Here is a 22,400-nt window from a genome sequence, read left to right as displayed (position 1 = left end):
CCAAAGTGCCCCGAAGACCTGCGGCGGGAGCCCCCCGCCACCGAATTACCGCTGACCACCGGGCTGCGCTTCGATGGCGGCGGGTCCCGCTTCTCCCCCCCCCGCCCGGCCCGGCCCGGCCCCGCTTCTCCCACGGCCCGGCCCGGCCCGGCCCGGCCCGGCTTCTCCCGGCCCCGGCCTCGGCCTCTTACCGAGCGCGTCGCCAGCAGGGCCTGAGCTCCGTCCCCCTCAGAGCCACGTGGTGAGGGGGCGGGGCTGTGAGCTCCACGCCGAGCGGAGGCAGCTGCCCCGCCCCCTCCCCACGGCGCTCGGGGCGGGGCTCAGGGGCTCGGCCGGAGTCTCGGCGCTTGATGCGCCGAGGCTCCCGGAGAGGGGCGGAGGCGGGAGCCTCCGCTCTTCTCTTGGGGGCCCCTGCGGAGCCCGGGGCCCGGGGCAAATTGCCCCCTTTGCCCCCCCCTCTGGGCAGCCCTGGGCCAGTGCTTAATTTGTAATGAAAGGTGCCAGGGCTTAAGCAATTTTTTTACATTCATAACGGATGCAGCAAGGCCAGAGGTGCCAGGCTATGAACTGCCAAGCCTGGATGTCCTGAGGCTCAGATCTGACACACATTAAGCATTGCAGCCCCCAGTGCTTTTTATAAGATTAAGGCCTGGATCCTCAAAGGTTGTTCGGTGCCTAACTCCCATTTCAATCAATGAGAGTTAGGCACTTCACTTTGAGGACCTGGGCCTGAGTGTTTTCCTTGGTACCCTTTCCCAAGATTTGTTCTCCCATTCATCATACCAGCTGTTGCTTGACAGCTGTATATCAGGCACGCTATCTGTGCTGGTTGGCTGGCAATTGTAATGACTTTTCTATTTCACACTGACACCGTGTGGCACAGCTACCAGTGGGGCCTGTGTGTTTTTGTGGGTTGAACATTATGGGTTCAAATCTGTGTTAAAGTTATAAATGTAAGTGAGTTTGTTTGCCCCAGGGTTTATTTCCACACTGTCTATACTGTCACCACCCATCTAAACATCAGGAGGTAAAAACAGTTGTCTCTGATAAACAGGGATTATTGTGCCTACCAGCACCAGCGTCAAATTGACTACTGGTATAAGTGGGTCCAACTATGACCGCAGTGGAATTGTGCGCTGATGTCAATGTTGAATTTGGTCCCCCAAATGGCTTTTGCTGTCACTATCAAACTTCACTTTGTGAGCACAAAATATTCGCTGAATTCACACAATTCAATTAAAACAAACAACAGGAAGTATTTTTTCCACAGAACGCCCAATCAACCTGTGGAACTCCTTGTCAGAGGATGTTGTGAACGCCAAGACTATAAAATGGTTGAAAAAAGAACTAGATACATTCATGGAGGATAGGTCCATCAATGGCTATTAGCCAGGATGGGCAGGGGTGGTGTCCCTAGCCTCTCTTTGCCACTTAATCACTTGATGATTATCTGTTCTGTTCATTCTCCCTTGGGCACCTGGCATTGGCCACTGTCGGAAGACGGGATCTGGGCTAGATGAATCTTTGGTTTGACCCAGTATGGCTATTCTGATGTTCTTAAATATGGGCCAGGACCCTCCTTTGAGCTGTTTGTAGGGTGACCTGGGGGCAGGGCCCAATCCTCTTTTCCTGAGTAACATTCTTAAGTCCATCCCTATACTAGAAATAATACAAGTAGATGCTTAACTGTAAGTATCTGCAGAAGTCCCATTGATTTCAATAAGATTTAAGTATATATTTAAAATTATGCACTTAGGGGCTTTCCTGAATAGGGATGGAAGGGCTAGAGCAGGGGTAGTCAATAGGCAAACTACGAGCCAAATCTGGACTGCCAGATGCTTTACCCAAAAATCTTTTTATTTACTTATTATTATTATTATTATTATTTTAATTTTCTCTGTAGTCTGGACCTTGACTATACCTTGTCCAAAAATTTGGACCTTAAAAAAAATGACTACCCTGGCCTGACTGCACTCATGAAAACGGAATTCTAACATTTTGGTTAAATGGCCTATTTTTGGTTTCTGAACCTGGTTCTTCTAAGGGATGAAGTCATTTACTCTTACCTTCCTTTCTAAAAGGAAAACTCGCTTGTGTTGTTGGGATCACATTGTGGCATCTTTAACTCAACTCCTGATACGAACACGCCAAGTTTTCAAAGATAATATACAATATAAATGAGAGGTTCTGTCCTGGCAGCAAGAGTCTGTGTGCATATAAACACTCTTGAAAGTGTTTTAAAAGTACTCAGCAGTGGATATTTTTAGCTGGTGGGATCCTTTTAAACTTTCCTTAGGCCACAGATTAATTCTGTTCATAGGGAAATTTCCCTCCCCATCATGTGAGCACTTATATTTGTCTTTTAGAGTGAAACTCCCACAGAAGGTTGGCCCTGCAGAAGCAGATTCTTCCAGTAGGTGCTCAGCTTTTTGCAAGTGAGACTCCCTGTTATTCAGGCTGTACTGACATCTGTTGGCCCCTGTCAATAAAGGTGGTGTAAAACAGTTTCCTACACTGAGGAGATATTGCCCCTAGAGTGAAGCAGATAACTGGGCAAATAATCTTGTAATAACACTGGACTGCATCCAGATGGTGATTATTCATTGGAATACGCTTGTGCATTACCGACTAAAATCAAATAAGGTTGAAAGCTACAGGTTTCATGAACAGTAGGCAAAATTACTGTTTTCCAAATCATGCATTGTTGTGGGTCACGACAATCTCATCTCAGGCAATAATGTCTTTCTTTTTCTATCAATAGCCACTTTCTCTGCAATATGTACTCCAGAGGGAATTCTGTGCCTAAAAAAGAAACCAAAAAAAACCCTGTGCACAATATTTTAAGATTCTGCAAATTTGTCAATAAATAAATGTGTAGACTCCAGTATGACAATGGGAAGCACAGGCCACTGGCTGCACAGAGGTGTTTTCCCCCTTCCTCGGGGGAAAGTATCTCCCAGTTCTATAGTCCAGCCACTTCCCCCCAGTGATGAGTGGGAGGGACCCGGGTATGGGTCTGACCCAGCCTCAGCTGCTCCTTGCAGGGGAAGAGGAAGTCCAGCCAGGACTAGCAGCTGAACCTGCTGCTGGATAGGAGACACCAGCTGCATGACCACTCTTGCGGCTTCCCTTTGCTTCCCAGTCAGAAAGCAATTTTTCTGTGGGGAAGCAAAGAAATCTGCAGGAGACATGAATTTTGTGCATGCGCAGTGGTGCAGAATTCCCCCAGGAGTAAATATGGTCGAACAACAGTTGACATACTGGGAGACATAATTAAGGCCCACTACAGAAAACCACCTGCTTAACTGACCTACCCCCAGCAGGACCCAAGTCCTGAGTTTTTGCTGACCTGAATCACATTGATTTGTGTGGGGACAGGCTGGACCCTTGGGCTCCAACCTGATTCAGAGCCAGGGTAGACATAGGCACCAACTTTCTCCGGCGCCAGTGCGTGCCCCTGCCCCCACCCTGACTCCACCCTTTCCCCGCCCCCATTCCAACCCCATCCCCAAAGTCCCCACCCTAACTCTGCCCCTCCTTGCCCCTATTGGATCTCTTCCCCAAATCCCCACCCCGGCCCCGCCTCTTTCCCCAGCGCGCCCGTGTTCCCCTCTCCCCCCTCCTTCCCTGCCCCACAAATCAGCAGTTTTGCGGTGCAAGGGCTGGGAGGGACGGGGGAGAAGCAGGACACAGTGGTGCGCTCACAGAGGAGGCGGGGGCAAGCTGGAGCGGGTGGGGTGGGGCAGGGAGTTGCCGGAGGGTGCTGAGTACCCACCAATTTTTTTCTGAGTCAGCGCCTAGGAGTGTAGACATTACCTTTGAGTTCAATTTAATCAGGGAGTGGCAAATAACCAGAGTCCATTCTTGACAGAAACTCCATCCTACAACCACATAGGCGAGTAATCTTATTCCTGTGGTTAGTGCCATTGGGACTACTCTAGGAGATCTGGCCCTAGAATGTTATTTTAGTAGGTTGGTTATGCTGGGAGGTGATGTGAGCTGCCGGCAAACAGGTCTTTGATCTATGGCAATCGTGGACCTCACTGAAGCTGGGGGACATGCTAACCACGTTCTATTCAGGCTAAATGAGGGAGCAATGAATTGCCTCTTTGTTTCGTGATAGCTGAAACAACAGAAGCCAAGGCATGGGCCAATCTAGGAAGGTCTCAGTAGAAGCTGAACCAGGCAGCCCAAGGAGTTTCCCTGGAGACTATTTGCAAGTGCAGGGGCTGGGGTGCATGAGAACAACAGAGACTGTGGCTATGTCTACACTACAGCCTACGTCGGCAAAACTTATGTCGCTCAGGGGTGTGAATATTCCACCCCCCCACCAGAGTGACATAAGTTATGCCGACATAAGCGTTTGTATGCACAGCTTATGCTGCTCGCAGAGGTGGGTTTTTTATGCCATCAGGAGAACTCTCTCCTGTCAGCATAGAGAGTCTTCACCACTTGCGCTGCAGCGGTGCATCTGTACCACTACAGAGAGTGAGTGAGAGAGAGAGAGAGTGTGAATGAGTGAGTGTGTGTGTGTGGGCGCTTCTTTGGAGCTCTGGACTGACTGGAGAGGTAGAGTTGGACTTCTGAACAGGGACACTGCTGGCTGTTTGTTCCTGTTGAGTTCAGGGAACCACAACTTCATGAACATTCTTTGTAAATAAACAGGATTGCACAAAAGGAATACTTGACTCTGAGAAATTTCTCCTTCTAATGGAAACAATCTGGCAAGGCCCCAAGTATTGGTTACCTGCTTGGGTCAAGGGGCAACAATATCTGAGCTTGCGCCTTCCAACAAAATTCCCTTAATAATAATAATAATTAATAATCATAAAAAAGGAATCAACTTCGCCCTTTGACTTTAAAGGCAGTTTGTCCTGTTTAGTCTTTGGAATAATTTAATGGAGAATTAGCTTATCTTCCAATGGTTTAAAAATAGCAGCCAGTTTACTCAAGAGTGATTAGGTAGTTAAAGTTCTACCAGTAAAGATTTCCCCATTTCTCTGAGCCGCTGGAAGGTCAACAGTTCATGCTGAAGTGTGAGGCCAGCCTAACTTTGCCTGTTGTTCTCATGCACACAAGTGAAGTTAAATGGAAAAAATGTCAGGAACATACTTTCATAATGAAAGACGATCAGGGAAAATAGGACACCATGCAGGGCTTGCCTGAGCATCCCCCTCAAACTGCTGGCCCAAGCCCCCCCATGTGGAGCTGGCCTTCTCCCCCGAGGGCTCAACTGAGCCCCCTCCCACATGTGGGTCTGGTTTGAGCTGCCTAGCATCACTGCTGGCCCAAGCCCTGCGGGGCTAACATAGCTGCTCACCCCCGGAACGTTCCTCCCCCACTTGATCCTCAGTGGGCAAGACCAAACGGGACAAATGGACAGTTTTACCCCAAAAAATCAGGACCCCCAGAACAGGACTTAAAAAGGGGGCTGTCCCAGCCAACACGGAATGTATGATCACCCTATCATGAAAAGACATGACTTCCTCCAAAGAAGGAACCTTGCATTCTCCCAGGCATCATAAGACCAAATCCATGGAGCTCTGGGACTGGAGACGAAGAGCACTAGTGCACCCATTGTAGGCACTGGGGCAATTCTGCCAGCCCTCCTATTGTAAGACTCTTTGCCATAATAAATAAAACTATAACAATACTTAGCTCTTCTATAACTCTTTTCATCAGTAGCTCGCCAAGCACCTTGCAAGGGAGGTCAGTATCATTATCCCCATTTGACAGATGGGGAAACAGAGACACGGGGTGGTGAAATGTCTTGTCCAGCAGGCGAGTGGCAGAGCCAGGAATAGACGCCAGGTCTCCTGAGTCCCAGTCCCATGCTCAATCCACTAGGACACAAAGGACCTAAAAGCCAAGATCAAGAGCTGGAGCTGCCATGAAAAGGGGACTCTGGGTGCCCTGGGGATCTTTGTAAGATAATGCAGTATTCTATACAGCATATTTCAAAGGATTCAGAAAACTAGGATATCTGAGAGCAGTCCAGCCCTACAGCTGCACCTCCGTCCTTGTTTAGAGCCCGCAGAGCCCTAAAAACCCATGGGTTTTATATGGAGGAGCTGCTGTGGGTTGCACGAGGGGGTTGAATGTTGTTGCTGAAATGGTGTTTAACAGCTGGAACGGGCACACAGGGCAAGTCTGCAACTGAGGATTGTTTGAGTTCTCTGCTCAGGCACAAGAGAGATTGATGCACATTAGTAATATTTAACCTTGTTAAAAATTGTCAGTACAAACAGGAATTTTACTGACCTGTCCACATTAAGTAATGTTGCCTGTATGGCCCAAGTGGTTAGCCAACATTCATGCCTTGCAGGGGTATTCCACTAGGAAGAGAAATCAACAATATGAGTAAGTTAAATTCTTTGATGTAATCTTGTTTATTTACACAAAGTGCTGTTTCCCTGAACACATTAGAAACAAACAGCAGCAGATAGTTTCCCTGCTCAGAAAAGAGTCCTTGTGGCACCTTAGAGACTAACACATTTATTTGGGCATAAGCTTTCGTGGGCTAGAACCCACTTCATCAGATGTGTGAAGTAAAAAATACAGGAGCAGATATGAATACATGAAAGGATGGGGGTTGCTTTACCAAGTGTTAGGTCTGTCTAATGAGACAAATCAATTAACAGCAGGCTACCAAGGGAGGAAAAATAACTTTTGAAGTGGTAAGAGAGTGGCCCATTAAAGACAACAGACACGAAGGTGTGAGTAACAGTAGGGAGAAATTAGTATTGGGGAAATTAAGTTTAGGTTTTGTAATGACCCAACCACTCCCAGTCTTTATTCAGGCCTTATCTGATGGTATCTAGTTTGCAAATTAATTCCAAGTTCTGCAGCTTCATGTTGTCAGCCTTTTTATTATCAGAGTTGTTTTGGAGGCTCTGGATAGCATTGTGTTCTGCATGGCTGAGGTTATGGGGCAAGTGATGCTGCTTTTCCACAATTTCAGCTTGTGCACATCAACAGAAGCACTCTGTGTAGCAGTCCAGTCTGTTGTTTCGACCTTCAGGAGGAGTCCACGCAGAGTCCTTCTTTTTGTAGTGTTGGTAGGAAGCTTCCTGTGTGTTAGTGTGCTGTTCAGTGGTGTGTTGGAAATATTCCTTGAGTCGGAGACGTCAAAAGTAGGATTCTAGGGCACCGCAGAACTGTATCATGTTTGTGGGGGTGGTGGGGCAGAAGGAAAGACGCTGAGATAGGACAGACTCTTCTGCCAGGCTAAGAGTATAGCTGGATAGGTTAACAATATTGTTAGGCGAGTTAAGGGAAGCACTGTTGTGAGCCCTTGTGGCATGTAGGAATTTAGATAGTTTAGTTTCCTTTTTCCTCGGTAGAGATGCAAAGTGTGTGTGTTGTAAATGGCTTGTCTAGCTTTTGTAAAGTCCAGCCACCAGGGAGTCTGTGTGGAAGACTGTTTTTTTTAAGAGAGTTTCTAGTTTTGAGAGTTCATTCTTGATCTTCTCCAGCAGGCTCTACGCCCATAAGCTTGGTCTCTGCTTCTCCCCAGGATTGCACACACAATTGCTTCTCTGGGCTTTGTGCCTCTAACACACGCCAGTTAGAAAGACAATATCCTAGCCCCTGTGTTGGCAAACCAGGGACCTCCTCATCCCACACGGTTCAGTTCTGACCTGATGTGTGCCTTGGGCAGTCCCTCTGTTGTTTGTTATCATAAAGAACTTCCCAGCAGGGAGTACTGTGGTATGATTATGTCTCGGAACTTGGAGATCTCTACTGCCAGGAAGTGCTGGATGAAAGAGAACACCATATGAGCAGGAAGGAACAAAGCCTGAATGTTGCCCTCTCTTGGTTCTTTCCTTTTTTATGCTCAGATACTGAATAGTTTGTAGTTTTCTCTACTACATAAAGGCACTTAATTGTTCCTTCCTTTGAATCTGACAGAGTGCTGGTATGCTCGCTGACTAACTCCCTCTGTGATTGTCTTTGGATCAAAGAGTCACCTGATAGCAGACACTGGCACCTTTTAACATTACAGTAATGTTACTTCAGAAGGATTGTTGTCATCAATCCTCTTATTAACCCAGCCCTGCTTATATTTATTACCAGAGCCCCGTGTGTTTCGCAAATGTGGAATAACATGAAATAGAACAAAAACCAACCTATCAAACAAGATAAAATGAAAATGTTACCCTGCAGCGGCAGCTCCTGTCCTGCAGGGCTGGGCCAGCTCCCTGCTCTGGGCGTTGTGACCTGGCACACAAGGTCATAGCCCCACTCATGTTTGGACCATCCATCCCTTTGTCGTGACAGGGGGCGGGGTGCAGGGGAGAGCCTGGCACACAGGATTGCAGTGCCTGGGACACAGGGTTGCAGTGCCACTCACTCGACTTTGACACAAGCGTCCTTACAAGTCATTGCAATTATGCCCTACGTTATGATATCGTTGGAGTTATGCATGCATTGTCTATGGAAAGAAGAATGGTGGTTTCGTTCTTTTATTGTTTGCAGTAGCAGCGCTAACTTGATTGTTAATTAAATATGGAACTATGATGAATTGAGAAGCATAAAGTCAAAGCGTTTTCTCTGTGGATTATTATACTTACATGGAGCAAAATTTTGTTTTCACTTATTTACACCAGTGTCAACTCCGATTAACTGGCAGCAGAATTTGGCCCAGGGTTTGGAAAGAATATCTTTGATCTCACTGTATACAAAGATGTGGACAATGCAGGCAGGTCTCATCCTCTAGATGTCACTGCTGTAATAGGGAGACAAGGTGGGTGAGGTAGTATTTTCTGTTGGTGCGAGAGACAAGCGTTCAAGTTTACACAGAGCTCCTGTTCATTATTACTACTGTAATGGCTTGCATGTTCCTCTTGGCAATACTACAACTCAGTGCCGTACTATAGCGAGCAGAGTAAGAGTTAAAGGGACACGGATACATTTAAAACCACTTTATTTAGGTATTTATTTTTGCAAATTGCTAATGACACTTCCTGCATTAAATTGGAAATATTTAAAAAATTTAATTTAAGTCTCATTATTTGTGCTGTTTTTTTACTAGTTGTGTTTCTCTCTGCTCTTCCACAGCCAGTTTCTAATTGATTCGGATACTGGGTGGGTTCTCAGACATTAGCCAATGTTGTAATATTCCGGCTTCAAATATGGCTGCGGAAGGTTCATTGGTTTATATGATTTTTTCCACTGGAATTAAAAGAAAATAAGGTTTAGGGAAACATTTCATGTTGCTTCTCATTTCCTCGATCAAGGTTGCATTTTGCTGTAATCACCATACTTTCTTATAGCTTCCATCTTCCTGATGATTTCTACCAAACAAGAATTCAGTAACTGCTGGTCCTGACCTCTTTTTCTCTGATTAGAGAAGGAGGAGGAGCATTGTCCCAGAGGCACGTTCAAGTCTCGGAGGAGGGAGTGCCTTGCTCACGAATGTCCCCTCTGTTGCTCTAAAAAGCTATGCTAGTAAGGTGGGTCTCAGATGGACTGCACAGAATTGCCTCAAGGGAAGGATTGGCAAGTCCGTGGAGAAAATGGGGTTCCTCAAGGCTCTTCTTTGTAACACCCTTTTGAGAATGTGAAGTGCTTGCTGTGTGACATCCTCGTCATTACTGAGCCCTGCAGCCCAAGCCCCATGAGCCTGAGTCAGCTGACCTGGGCCAGCAGCAGCCTTGCCAGGGGTCTTTTACTGGAGTGTAGACGTACCCCAGAGAACTTTTCTCTTACTTTCTATGTTGTAAGCAAGAAATTTGATTGTCCCATATTGAAATAAATAACTGCCAAAAGATGGATCCGTAATGGGAATAAAGCCATCTGTTCTAGAACTGGTTGGAAAATATAATCAATTTCTTTAGAAAATGTTCACAAAACCGAAAAAACAACCCACCCAAATTACCCTTTCCCCTAAAAAATTTTTGGGAAAAAATTATAGAAATTTTCATAATTTTTAACTAGCATTATTCCAAACATATCCAACCTTATAGGCAGGTGAGTATTATTGTTCCCTTTGTGGGAACCAGATGCTGAGTTATGATTCCAAAATACACAAAGAGTGTCTGTCAGTGTCAGGACAGGTTTAAAACTGAGGAGTTTCTGGTTCCTTATCCTAACTATGCCTTACTTTGGACACAATATTTACTCTGGTATGCAGTGCCCTCCCACTCTAGCAAGCCATGAATTTCACAAATAAGTCACTGCAGAATTTTCTTTTAAACTGTGTGAAAACCTTAAGCTATGACTTCACTGCAGAAGAATTTTTCTGCAATGAGATAGCTAACTTGATGTAAACTTCTCTAGGAGACAAGTCACTGGTAGTTTTACCTTCACTAGCTACATCAGAGTAATGTAGACATAAACAAATCATTTAAGAGCAGGGCTGCCCAGGGAGCGTGTGTGGGGGGGGGGAAGTGGGGCAATTTGCCCCAGGCCCCGCAGAGGCCCCCATGAGAGTTTTTCGGGCCCCCTGGAGCAGGGTCCTTCACTTGCTCCAGGGGCCCCGGAAAACTCTCGTGGGTCCGGGGCCCCCGGAGATTCTTCCGTTCCGGGTCTTCGGCGGCAATTCAGCGGCGGAGGGTCCTTCCGCCCCGGGACCTGCCGCCGAAGTGCCGGGGAAGACCCCAGGCCCCCTGAATACTCTGGGCGAGCCTTTAGGTTTTGCATTATTCTACAGAAGGCCACTTCAACCATTAACCCCATTGGCCTGAGTTGAAGGTTAGGCTGAGGTCAGTGGGGTTGCAGAGATAAAAAATGAAGGCAAAATAGGCCAATAGTTTCTAGAAACTGCAGGGCACATAAGGGCTGACATCTATATTTTAGACTATATTATCTGGTCATCAGTTTAGCTGTCTCTTTATCGCTACATAATACAAGAGCCTTTATTTTCCATGCCATTTTAAAATGTGCTTTCCTTTCTATGATGTCAATTACATCTTAAGTGCTGAGTTTCTTGTGCTGGCAAAGGAGGACTTGATGAGCTTTACTCTTTTACTGATAGTCATTTACCTCCACAGCCATTATCAAAATGTTTCTTCCGACAGCTGGTGCCAGAAGAGCTATCCCCATGTAATGATCTTTCCAAAGGATTTAAAGGTAGAACACTTAACCACTAGGCAGTCTCCATGTGAAACAGACAAGTTTATAGGACTGAATATAGTCTTTAGAGTAGAGCAACTCTGGAGTTAAAGTACATAAACAGATACATGCATTCAGAACTTCAGAAATACGTGAAAGGGATTGACGCCCTGCAGAGACACTGACAAAGCACCCTGGCCCAGATTATGCAATTAAGGCACCAGTCCCTTATCTAAAGCCATTAGAGTGTGGGGATAATGTGCATCTGCAGAACACTAGTGGCTTTGTGACTCAGAGTACAATCTGGCCACCTGTATTATTTGCTGACTAGTAAAAACATGTCACAGCCTTCTGGATGGTCGCTGTAAAGGGAGTTATGTGATTAATTCTCTTTTTAAGCTAAATATAATGTTAATGTCCTATAAAGGGGCCATGCACACCGAGTGCCAATCTCAAAATGGCTTATAATTGCTTTTTTGGTGGAAACGTGAATTATCTTCAGCAGCTTTGAGGCCACAGAAGAACTCTTCAGTTGACTTAGCTGCCACCTCCTGATGAAGTGGATTACCTACGTTGAAGGGAGAACCCAAGTGTCACAGTGGTGCAGTGGCAGCACTGCAGCTGCACTGCTGTAGTGTTTTAAGTGTAGACAAGTTGTCAGAGTCTATGTCGGGGTAGTCAACTATTTTTTTGTTAAGTTTCAAATTTCTGGGTCAAGGTCTAATCAAGGTCCAGACTCCAGAGAAAATAATAACAAACAACAACAATAATGATAATAATAAGTAAATAAAAAGATTTCAGGGTCTGTTCAAAAGCATCTGGCGCTCTGGATTTGGCCCGTAGTCTGCCTATTGACTACGCCTGGTCTAAGCGATGCAAATTGGCATAGCTCCATTGAAGTCTAGTAAGTGAGGATCTGGATCATTGCATTGTGCACCTATTTCTCACAAGGGTATGTATTATTTTTGGGGCTATCGGTTAATCAGTTAACTCACACAATTAACTCAAAAACATTAATCGCAGTTTTAATCACACTGTGAACCAATAGAATACCAATTGAAATCTATTAAATATTTTGGATGTTTTTCTACATTTTCATATGTATGTATGTTTGTATGTATGTTTCATATGTATTTCTATGTTGTAACTGAAATCAAAGTATATTCTTTTTTATTACAAATATTTGCATTGTAAAAATGATAAACAAAAGAAATGGTATTTTTCAATTCATACAAGTACTGTAGTGCAATCCCTTTATCGTGAAAGTGCAATTTATAAATGTAGATTTTTTTGTTACATAACTGCACTCAAAAACAAAACAATGTAAAACTTCAGAGCCTACAAGTCCACTCAGTCCTACTTCTTGTTCGCCCAATCGCTAAGACAAACAAGTTTGCTTACATTTACAGGAGATAATGCTGCCCTCTTCTTATTTACAATGTCACCAGAAAGGGAGAACAGGCATTTGATTGAAACTTTTGTAGCTGGCATTGCAAAGTATTTACGTGCCAGATATGCTAAACATTCGTATGCCCCTTCATGCTTCAGCCACCATTCCAGAGGACATGCTTCCATGCTGATGATGCTTGTTAAAAAAAAAAGAATGCATTAATTAAATTTGTGACTGAACTCCTTGGGGGAGAATTGAATGTCCCCTGCTCTGTTTTACCCACATTCTGCCATGTATTTCATGTTATAGCAGTCTCAGATGATCACCCAGCACATGTTGTTCATTTTAAGAACACTTTCACAGCAGATTTGACAAAACACAAAGAAGGTACCAATGTGAGATTTCTAAAGATAGCTACAGCACTCGTCCCAAGGTTTAAGAATCTGAAGTGCCTTCCAAAATCTTAGAGGGACGAGGTGTGGAGCATGCTTTCAGAAGTCTTAAAAGAGCAACATTCTGATGCAGAAATTATAGAACCTGAACCACCAAAAAAGAAAATCAACCCTCTGCTGGTGGCATCTGACTCAGATAATGAAAATGAACATGCATCAGTCCGCAATGCTTTGGATTGTTATTGAGCAGAATCTGTCATCAGCATATATGCATGTCCTATGGAATGGTGGTTGAAGCATGAAGGGACATATGAAACTTCAGCACATCTGGCATGTAAATATCTTGTGACGCCGGCTACACCAGTGCCATGAGAACGCCTGTTCTCACTTTCAGGTGACATTGTATACAAGAAGTGGGCAGCATTATCTCCTGCAAATGTAAACAAAATTGTTTTGAGTGATTGGCTGAATAAGAAGTAGGACTGAGTGGACTTGCAGGCTCTAAAATGTTACATTGTTTTATTTTTGAATGCTGGTTTTTTTGTACATAATTCTACATTTGTAAGTTCAACTTTAATGATAAAGAGATTGCACTACAGTACTTGTATTAGGTGAACTGAAAAATACTATTTCTTTTGTTTTTTACTGTGCAAATAATTGTAATAAATAAATAGAAAGTGAGCACTGTACACTTTTATTTGAAAATGTAGAAAACATCCAAAATATTTAAATAAATGGTATTCTATTATTGTTTAACAGTGTGATTAATCACGATTAATTTTTTTAATTGCTTGATAGTCCTAGTTATTTTCACAGCCTATGAAGCAATACATCAAAGTTAGAGAATAATCTAGTGTTAAATCAACTGAACAACAGCAAAGCTAGAGAAGCAGGGAGAAATGCTGACTGAAAATTGCTATAATATAAAATTAATGTCATCATATTTACTAAACTATTGTGATTTTGAAAGAAACCTATGGCCAAAACTTGTCTCAATGCAGATCACACACAAACTTAAGACATATGTTAGCTCACATACACTGACTGCTTTGTATAAATATTGCTAATGATTCACTTATGTTGTCTTCTTTCTTGGATATTCTTCAACACTTGAGGAAGATGTAGAGATTGACATCAAGATTAAAACAATGTCAGCGTCATGTTCATAGAAATGTAGGGCTAGAAGGCACCTTGAGAGGTCATCAAGTCCAGCCCCCTGCACTGAGGCAGGACCAAGAAAACCTAGATTATTCCTAACAGGTGTTTGTCCAACCCTGTTCTTAAAAAACTCCAATGATGTGGATTCCACAACCTCCCTGGGAAGCTTATTCCAGACCTTAACTACACTTATAGTTAAAAAGTTTTCCCTAATATCTAAACTAAATTTCCTTTGCTGCAGATTAAGCCCATATTGTAACCACAGACATGGATGGCTTGTGAACCTGTGGCTGGGGGAGGCTAGCCTCAGCCTCGCCTCTTCTGCACACCCCAGGACCCAGAGCCCCCACACCACAGCTGCCAGCTCCCACCCTAGGCTGGCTAGTGCCCACAGGCCCCCCCGGCAGCCCCAGAGCCCCAGGAGGGAGAGTGCACAGCAGCAGCACTGCAGACTCCCCGGCACTGGGAAGGCGGGTGGCATGGCTCCAGCCCCTGGAGCCCAGTGGCACTGTCAAAGCGGGGTCCTGGGGATGGAGTGTGGGTGGGGAAGTGGCACCGCCTCCCCCAGCCTCCCCTACCGGCTGCCCGTGACCACAGATCATGAGCATTAGAGAGGATCAGTCCTATACAAACATACAGGAGGAGACAATCCTTACCTTGAAGAGCTTGTAATCTAAGTAGACAAGACAAACAGTAAGAGAGAAGCAATGTATAAGGAGAACATCAGAGACATTTCTCTTCTCCACTGACCGGGTGCTACAGCTGATAGCACCATCATTCTTCCTCACCTCACAGAAATAGATTCTGGTTCAGTGGAAGTGCCTGCTTTAAAAAACCTACCAGATGATGCTCTAGATACTGAAAGTTTTTTTTTTATCATAGAAACCTTTAATGAAGCAAAATTCTCCAATGTTACATCATGACGGTTCATATTCTTCAACTTTAAGTATGCCGTTTCAGTTCTCTCTCTGCTGGCTTCTTATCTTCTGTTCCCAATTCTTGGACAGGTAGCCATTTCAGAGGATTGTGGCGGTACATAGGCCGTGAAGGGAGTGTTAGCAGGCACGATAAAGCAAACCCAGCCATAACTATATAGACAGTCCAACCAAACTCTTCAGCCATGTAGCCATAGATAAAACCAATTACTGCAGAAACAAGAACGATCCCTTGAAAAATCTGTTCTGATAGTTTTTGACCCTTATAGTCCATCTGGGTGGGGTTGGAGCCAAATACGTCCAGCATGGTGCTAGCGACGGAAGTCGCCTCGTATTGAAAGGTTGTTGTGAGTGGCTTCAGTTCCTGCCCCATGGAGGCTCCCGACATAACTCTGGGCTGTTTCCATGGGTTGGCATCAGGGGTCGGCAGTTTCTCCTGCACCCCTGCAATGCTTGCTGGCAGCGTCTTTGCTCACCAGATGAGAAGTATGTTTTCAGCTGTGGATTCTTCTGGAAATGACAAGCTGGAATAAGGAGGTCAAACACGCATGGGACTGAGGCCTTTCCAAGGAATACTGTGCTTTCTGCAACAGATGCATTACAGGGCAGTTGTGAGACACTGTATCACACCAAGCTCCAGTAAGGGAGTTCATATATTGTTAGCGTATATGACATATATGACACATATATGACATATTGGACAGCCCAGTGGCAGCTTCTTCATTGCCATGTGGAGACTTGGATTGCATTTCCCTCTAATTGTCTCACTTCCCAAGAATCCCATGCAGGCAGCGAACTCAGTCCCTGGGGAGGAGCAGGTGTTGTCCACTAGCAACTCCTCTGCATGATTAAAGAAGCCACATTGACAGAGATGGATGGAAGATCGGGGTGCAGCAGAAAAGAGAAAGAAGACTGGGGAGGGGGATGCTAAGGGCTGCAAAGAGCTCTTGGGAGGGAAGAGTTCTAATTGTTACAATAAGCAGAAAAAGTCCTGGGAAAATCACCTACAATGTATTATTCCAAAGCCTTTTATTTCTAGAGCAACTGTGAGAGCCCAAAGCACTTTACCCAGAGCTCACAAAGTAACCCATCATGGAAATACAGTCACTTCTTGCAGCCATCTTGGGCCAGCAACACTCTATTTCAATCTTTAGGCTTGGAAGTGACAAATAAATTCCGCAAGTGAAACTGCAGGGGAATTTAGGTCTCCTGAACAAATGAGTGTTAGCTAAGTGTTTAGAGATAATTAGCCCTTTAGTCACTGTGCATGTATGCCCATGACCTAAGTTAGGATCCATGGACCAAATACTATCCTGCTGAAAACTCAAACTGAAATCACTAGAACTTAATTTCTGCTCAAAGACCTGATCCAATGGTGATTGGAATCAGTGGAAACACTCCCACTGACTTTAATGGGCATTGAATCAGGCTCCAAGTGAATTGCTGCGTTCCCAATGTTTAGAAATGTACAGCCGCAGTGAAAAATGTTACAATGTTGCAACTAATATTGTAATTTATACTTGTTTTTAAACAAACTGGAGAAAGATTTGTGTAAAAAAAAATATGTACTGGATTGTAAAACATTTGGATTTCTGCTTAGACCTCTCTGTGCCTTTGAAATCTCTTTCCTTGACTAACTATGCTTTTTGCTAAGCATGTACAAGGAGGTACTTTATTCTTCGATATACAATTGGTTGTATTTGGCTTGTAATCCAGGTTAAACTTTCAATGGCTACTGGCAATTCATCAGGAAAGAGAAACAAACTCACAAAGAAACCATCTATAACACTTGGGTTTTGGGGAAAAATTCCTATTTGCAGTTTAGAGGATAGTTCTAGTCTGACTACTTATTAGGACCTGGAAAGCAACAAGCAAGAAGACTTTGGAAAGAAAGATCAATGTAGCTCTGACAGCCAAGTTTAAGAATACTTGTTCAGCACTAAAGAGAAAAAGGCTGGATTAAAGTGGGAAAGAAAGAAGGGATCAATAGTTCCCATCTCAGAGAAAATGAGGATTACTGGACAAGTCCCTGATCTTAGCCTTCTAGTTGCTGTAACAATTTCTTACTGAGAAATCGATTGCCTCACTGATCACATTTTTAATGCAGTTTTGTAAGGTTTTGGGTTTACATTTAAAAAGGACAAACAGAAAGGGATAGAGGTCAAAAAAGGCTTATTGGAAAGTCACTCCTTTTCTCAGACAACACAGGCCACCAGTGCTGAACCAGAGTTTGTGGATGCCTCCCAGCTCCCGACAACACCCTGAGGAGAGAAGAGCATGGCGAATAATTTAGCCTGTGGGCTGCTTTTCAGATTAGTTTTGCCATTTTCCTTGATAGCAGGTAAGAAAATTTGCATTCACGTTTAAAGAGTAATGTTTCAAGATGCTACAAAATGTGGGCAAAATTTACCTTTGATGTAATTCCATGGAGGACAGTAGATGCAGACTAGGGATGAAATTGGCCAAATTCTTTTAAAATTCAACCAAAAACAGTATGAGAACCAAAAGAAAGAAGTTTTAAAGAGTTGGTTTTAGAGAACTGCATTTGGCTATAATTTGAACGAGAGATAATATATAAAATACAATTGTATTGCATTGGATAGAACATCACATACTTCAGATAAGAACAATACTAGGCGACCACCTATTTATAATGTGGGATTATTAATTTACAGAAGATGGAAAACACATAGCATTTTCCTGCATCTTGTATTCAAGTGCTATGTTGGTAAGTAATACATGTGTGTATGTTTCGGGAAATCTTGGAAGATGTTCTCTCTATTCTCCAAGATATCTTCCTGATGGATAATACTTTTAGAGAAAATTGTTTTGCAACGAAGGATCACTACCAAAATATCATGGCCCCCGCTTTGAGGGGCACTCGGATTAAATCCTGTTTTGCTCAGTTGATAGGTCTGCTTTTTTAGTGAAGGTCTGCTTAGTGTATTCTTCTAATGAAGGCCCTGATTATAAAATGTGAATTGATAAAATTGCAGTATATTATTATAATTTAATTTATCCATTTGTAATTTAATTTATCCTCCTGAGATCTTATTGTTTTTGTACAGCTACTATATCTCTTAAGTTTTTATCATATAAACACTATCCTGGCAAAAATGCATGGACAAAATGTTTTCTTTCATTATTCTACTCTACAAGTCAATTTCATACACAGGTTCCAATTCAGATAGCTTTGTCTTTAGGCATGAGGCAAACCTGCTCTCCGAAATTCATATTTTCTTATTGTGGCTTGATTTCTTATTGTTGTACATTTGTGTTTTGAAAAACACTTTGTATTTAATGTACTCAGAAATATTTTACACTTACAGAGAGAGAGACTGCATTTAGGAAATTTAGCATACATTAGTAGTACAAATTAAGGATTAATTTATCATAAAAATATATCAGCTAGAGGTTAATTGCAGCTTTGTCCTACATCCTCTGTAAGTAAGCAATCCTTGAAAATAGAAGCCTGCAACTACATTACTGTTTTCATAATATTTACTACATATAAAATTTGTCTGGATTATACATTTCTTTGTAGAGTTCATAATCTCGGTTTCTTTTCCAAATACAATGCTTGAAAGGTGAATTTCCATAGCAAAAATATTTTGCATTGAAAAGCTGGCCAATTTGTTATTGTTGTTTTTTAATTTGGTAATATTAGTTTTATTGCTGATTAAATGAATTGCACATTTTCAATGGTTTGCATGTGTTATTGAAAATGTACTTGAAATAGAGGTTTGAGGTCAATATAGATTTTAAAGTTTAGTGTTCCATTCCCAAATTCTTTCATAAGACAAGGGTCCCTTTGATTTCAGTGCAAGCTGTTATAAGAAGTGCAGGATTATACGCTGTGTTTCAAGCCCATTTCTCATCAATACAATCACAATACAATACAAAAATCTTAAAAATCCCTAGCAAAGGAAAAATTTGCATCCAAACTACCCCCAACTCTAGATTCACAACCACATACTCATCCATATTCCCCTCCTACTTGCCACCACAACATATTCCCTGCCAATACAAACCTATACCTACCCACAGTTCATACATCTGATTACTTATGATTAAATCTTTATCCTAAGAGTGACTGCTGTAAGCGTGGTATGGATAATCATTTTTCATACATTATAAAGACATTTAATCTTCACTATGACAACAGGCCACAACAGAGCCTTAATTACGGAATGGTACTGATTCATGTGATAATTCAAGTGATCATCACTTTGATCATAGAGCATGTTTTATCTCTTTCCATGACCCTTCATATCTACCACCAATACTTATATGGCTTCCATTAGCAAGCTATCTGAGCAACAAACAGTCTTTAATGTATTTATCCTCACAATACCCCTGTTAGGTAGGGCAGTGTTATTATTACAGATGAGGAATTAAAGCAGAGGCTAAGTGAGTTGCTCAAGGTCACACAGGAAGTCTGTGGCAGAGTAGGGAACTGCTGAGTCCCAGGCTAGTGTCCCAGCCACTGGAACAGCCTCTATCTTTTCCCCTCTGTTGGTCTCTTTACACTGTAAGCACTTTAGGAATGGGAGTGTATCTTGCTGTATGTCTGCAGAGCACCTAGGATATTGTGGGTACACAAAAATAGTAATAAAGAAGAAAAATGAATCTGAGAAGGATTCACTGAAGAGATAACAAGGGGTAAAAAATAAAATCAAAGCAGCAAGAGGCAGAGCAAAGGAGCAGAATACATAGTCATGGCTCTTGTACTGAAGAGTGGAGTAGTCTTATGGTTAGAAGTTAGAGGGAATGAGCAATAGCTTTGAAATAAAATATCGAAATTCCTCTACTGATCCAGTATTAATGATGCATACATATATAGTCTTCGTTTTTATTCCCGTTTTTGTCTCAGTTAAAGTCACGTTTGATTATTTCACAGCGATATCTGTCAGATACAATGGATTGTCTTTGGCCTATCTCATCTTTCTACTGCTTATTCCACTGTTCCCCAAGCCTACAGCTGTCACAATGAAAGGTAGGGGACCACCTTCAAATTCTAGACTATGAATATTGTGTTAAGACAAATTAAATTAACTGAATAAGTAGATTCCACCTTGTAGAATTCTATAGAGGCACATTGTGCTAAGATCTTATTTACTTCCTTTATTTGAAGTAGAAAGAGCGTAGCTGCAGTTGTACATCTTTCTATTTGTTAGCCCTGGGGGCTGGCCCCAATCTCTGGCCTTGGGCTGAGGGATGTTCGGCCTTTCTGTGGGTGGAATTGTTTTTGTCCACAGTGCAGTTGGGAAGGGCAGGGAGCTGTTGCCCCATGCATTGTATCCATCTGATTTAGTCTGTTAGCTCTTACGGCAGGGACCTTGGCTTGTCTCATGGTTTGTAGGATACTTGGTGCGCTATTGTAACAAAGCCAGCATTTTATTTTTCAGGAGGCACACGGCAGCTGCTTAGAGCGATAAATTACACCAGCTTCACTTTCCTTGTGATCCAAGTGGCATTTCAGATTGCATTCTACTACCTGCCACCTAATGGTAAATTTGATTTCCACTGCAATAATTTACCCTATGGAAAAGAGCCCAAGGAATTCATCTCTGGGAGCAGAATGCCATCAGTAGAGATGGGCCTGGATACAATTACCCGTGAGCTATAAAGGATTTTGATTGATCTCAGCTTCTCCTCTGATTGCATTTCTACTCCGGGCTGAAACAAACCCTGGGTTCAAAGGTTGCAGTTCAGATACAGCTCGCATTGCTCCAAAAGCTGCCCCTAATGCTTTTAAACATGTGCTTCAATCCCACAATTGCTAGTCCCCTTTGGAAATCTTGACCCATATGCTTTACATGTGCAGATGAAGCATTTCGCAGGCGTGTTCTTTGGAAGTCTTTTGAAACTCTTTAAACGTAAAATAGATTATATTCCTGTCACCTCAGTTTTGTTGCCATACAAAGTGATCCATATCAATGAGTCTTGGTTTGGGGTGTTATACTGCACTCACTGAAGACAATAGCAAAAGCCCTCCCTATAGACGGCGGAAATACTTTCCAGAAGGATGCGGGCAGGAAAGTGAGACACAAGCCTATTGATGAGAGTGAATGTTTGGGTTTGAAAACATTAGGGAATCAATTTATAAACAGGCCTCTTTGTTCTTTTCTAGTAGGCTATGGATGGGAGGAAGTGCTTGGTCATTTTGGAATTCTAAGGTAGGATATCAGTTGCATGTCTCTTCTTTTAAGATGTAGACACTGAAAATTGAATGCTTAATAATAATAATATCACAGATTTGTTTAGGTCTGTAAGAAAGCACCAAATTATACATGAGGACGCCTGGTATTGCAGGGAATTACAATCCTTCTGCAAGCTATGTGAGCACATCTTGAAGTGGAGAATTAATTCTTTAGGGTAGGGACCGTGTCTTTATCACATGTTTGTACAGTACCTAGCACACAGAGGACCTGACTCTGACTGAGGCCTTTAGGTCCTATTGTATTATAATTAAAAATAAGAGCAATATCTATTTTAGTGGTTGATTTAGCAAGTACACCTCTACGGCGATATAACGCTCTCCTTGGGAGCCAAAAAAAATCTTACCGCATTATAGGTGAAACCGCATTATATTGAACTTGCTTTGATCCGCCAGAGCACGCAAGGCCCCCCGCAACCCCCGGAGTGCTGCTTTGCCGTGTTATATTCAACTTTGTGTTATATCGGGTCACGTTATATCGGGGTAGAGGTGTATGGTCAATTGAATATACACTTAGATGTTGCAGATGTGATTCTCTGTTAATATGGGAGATCTCTCTTTTTTTGCTGATCTGAAAGAGCTGTAAAAACCTTTCTATCCTATCGGTGTGGAAAAAAAATCCATAAAATTTTTTTTAGAGCTCTCCACTTTTCCAGGATTTACGGTTTGCTCTGAAAAAAATACACTACAAAGTCTAAAGCCATTTGAACCAGAGATGCAGACTACATGAACTTGAAACACATCACTGGAGCTGGTAATTTTGACAAAGTGTTCTAAAGCTGTTTGTTCAGTGACCTGTTGATTTTGTGTTTAACATTTTTTTAATTGATTTTTGTTATAAGAGTATCAACAATTCTTTTCTTAATGTTGCAAACGTTATAAGCTGTGTTTATAATAAAACCCTTAGTTTGCTCATATTCTATTAATGATTAAGAGATTTGAAGAGGATATTTCTTCATTTCAGCAGATTTTCAATGCCAATCGTGGAAAAAAAGACATCTTAAAAAATTCTGCTCAGTATCTGAGTGTAATATTACCTGCTATCTAATAATGTGGTATTGTTCTCTGCTGTGGAATACAGAAACTACAATAAAGCAAATTGCAATAGGATAACCAAGTGCACTTCGTTCTTAGGTCATTTTTTAAATGCACGGATATATATTTCTGGGATTAGTTTTCAGGTTAATTATTACAGGAAAAATTAGACTGTCATTTCTGAGCACCAGCCTTATGTTTCACTCATGTGCTTT

General features: G+C 42.7%; 2 protein-coding genes across 2 annotated transcripts in view; one reads left to right on the top strand and one right to left on the bottom strand.

The window, feature by feature from the left end:
* Positions 1-14,937: 14,937 nt before the first annotated feature.
* Positions 14,938-15,237, bottom strand: LOC120380329 (signal peptidase complex subunit 1-like). The gene has a single exon (XM_039497959.1). It carries the CDS (start codon positions 15,235-15,237, stop codon positions 14,938-14,940), a length of 300 nt encoding a protein of 99 aa, XP_039353893.1.
* Positions 15,238-17,207: 1,970 nt separating this feature from the next.
* The window catches only part of LOC120380173 (piezo-type mechanosensitive ion channel component 2-like), a 62,229-nt gene continuing 57,036 nt past the window's right edge, over positions 17,208-22,400 (top strand). The window contains exons 1-3 of the mRNA XM_039497658.1: positions 17,208-17,271; positions 19,804-19,926; positions 20,717-20,879. Of these exons, the coding sequence (XP_039353592.1) occupies positions 17,208-17,271; positions 19,804-19,926; positions 20,717-20,879 (350 nt within the window). The remainder of the gene's footprint in view (positions 17,272-19,803; positions 19,927-20,716; positions 20,880-22,400) is intronic.

The sequence above is a fragment of the Mauremys reevesii genome, linkage group 13 (genome assembly GCF_016161935.1).
Source record: "Mauremys reevesii isolate NIE-2019 linkage group 13, ASM1616193v1, whole genome shotgun sequence".
NCBI classification, from domain to species: Eukaryota; Metazoa; Chordata; order Testudines; family Geoemydidae; genus Mauremys; species Mauremys reevesii.
The sequence above is the reverse complement of the archived record's forward strand: the minus strand, read 5'-3'. Positions and strand labels throughout refer to the sequence as shown.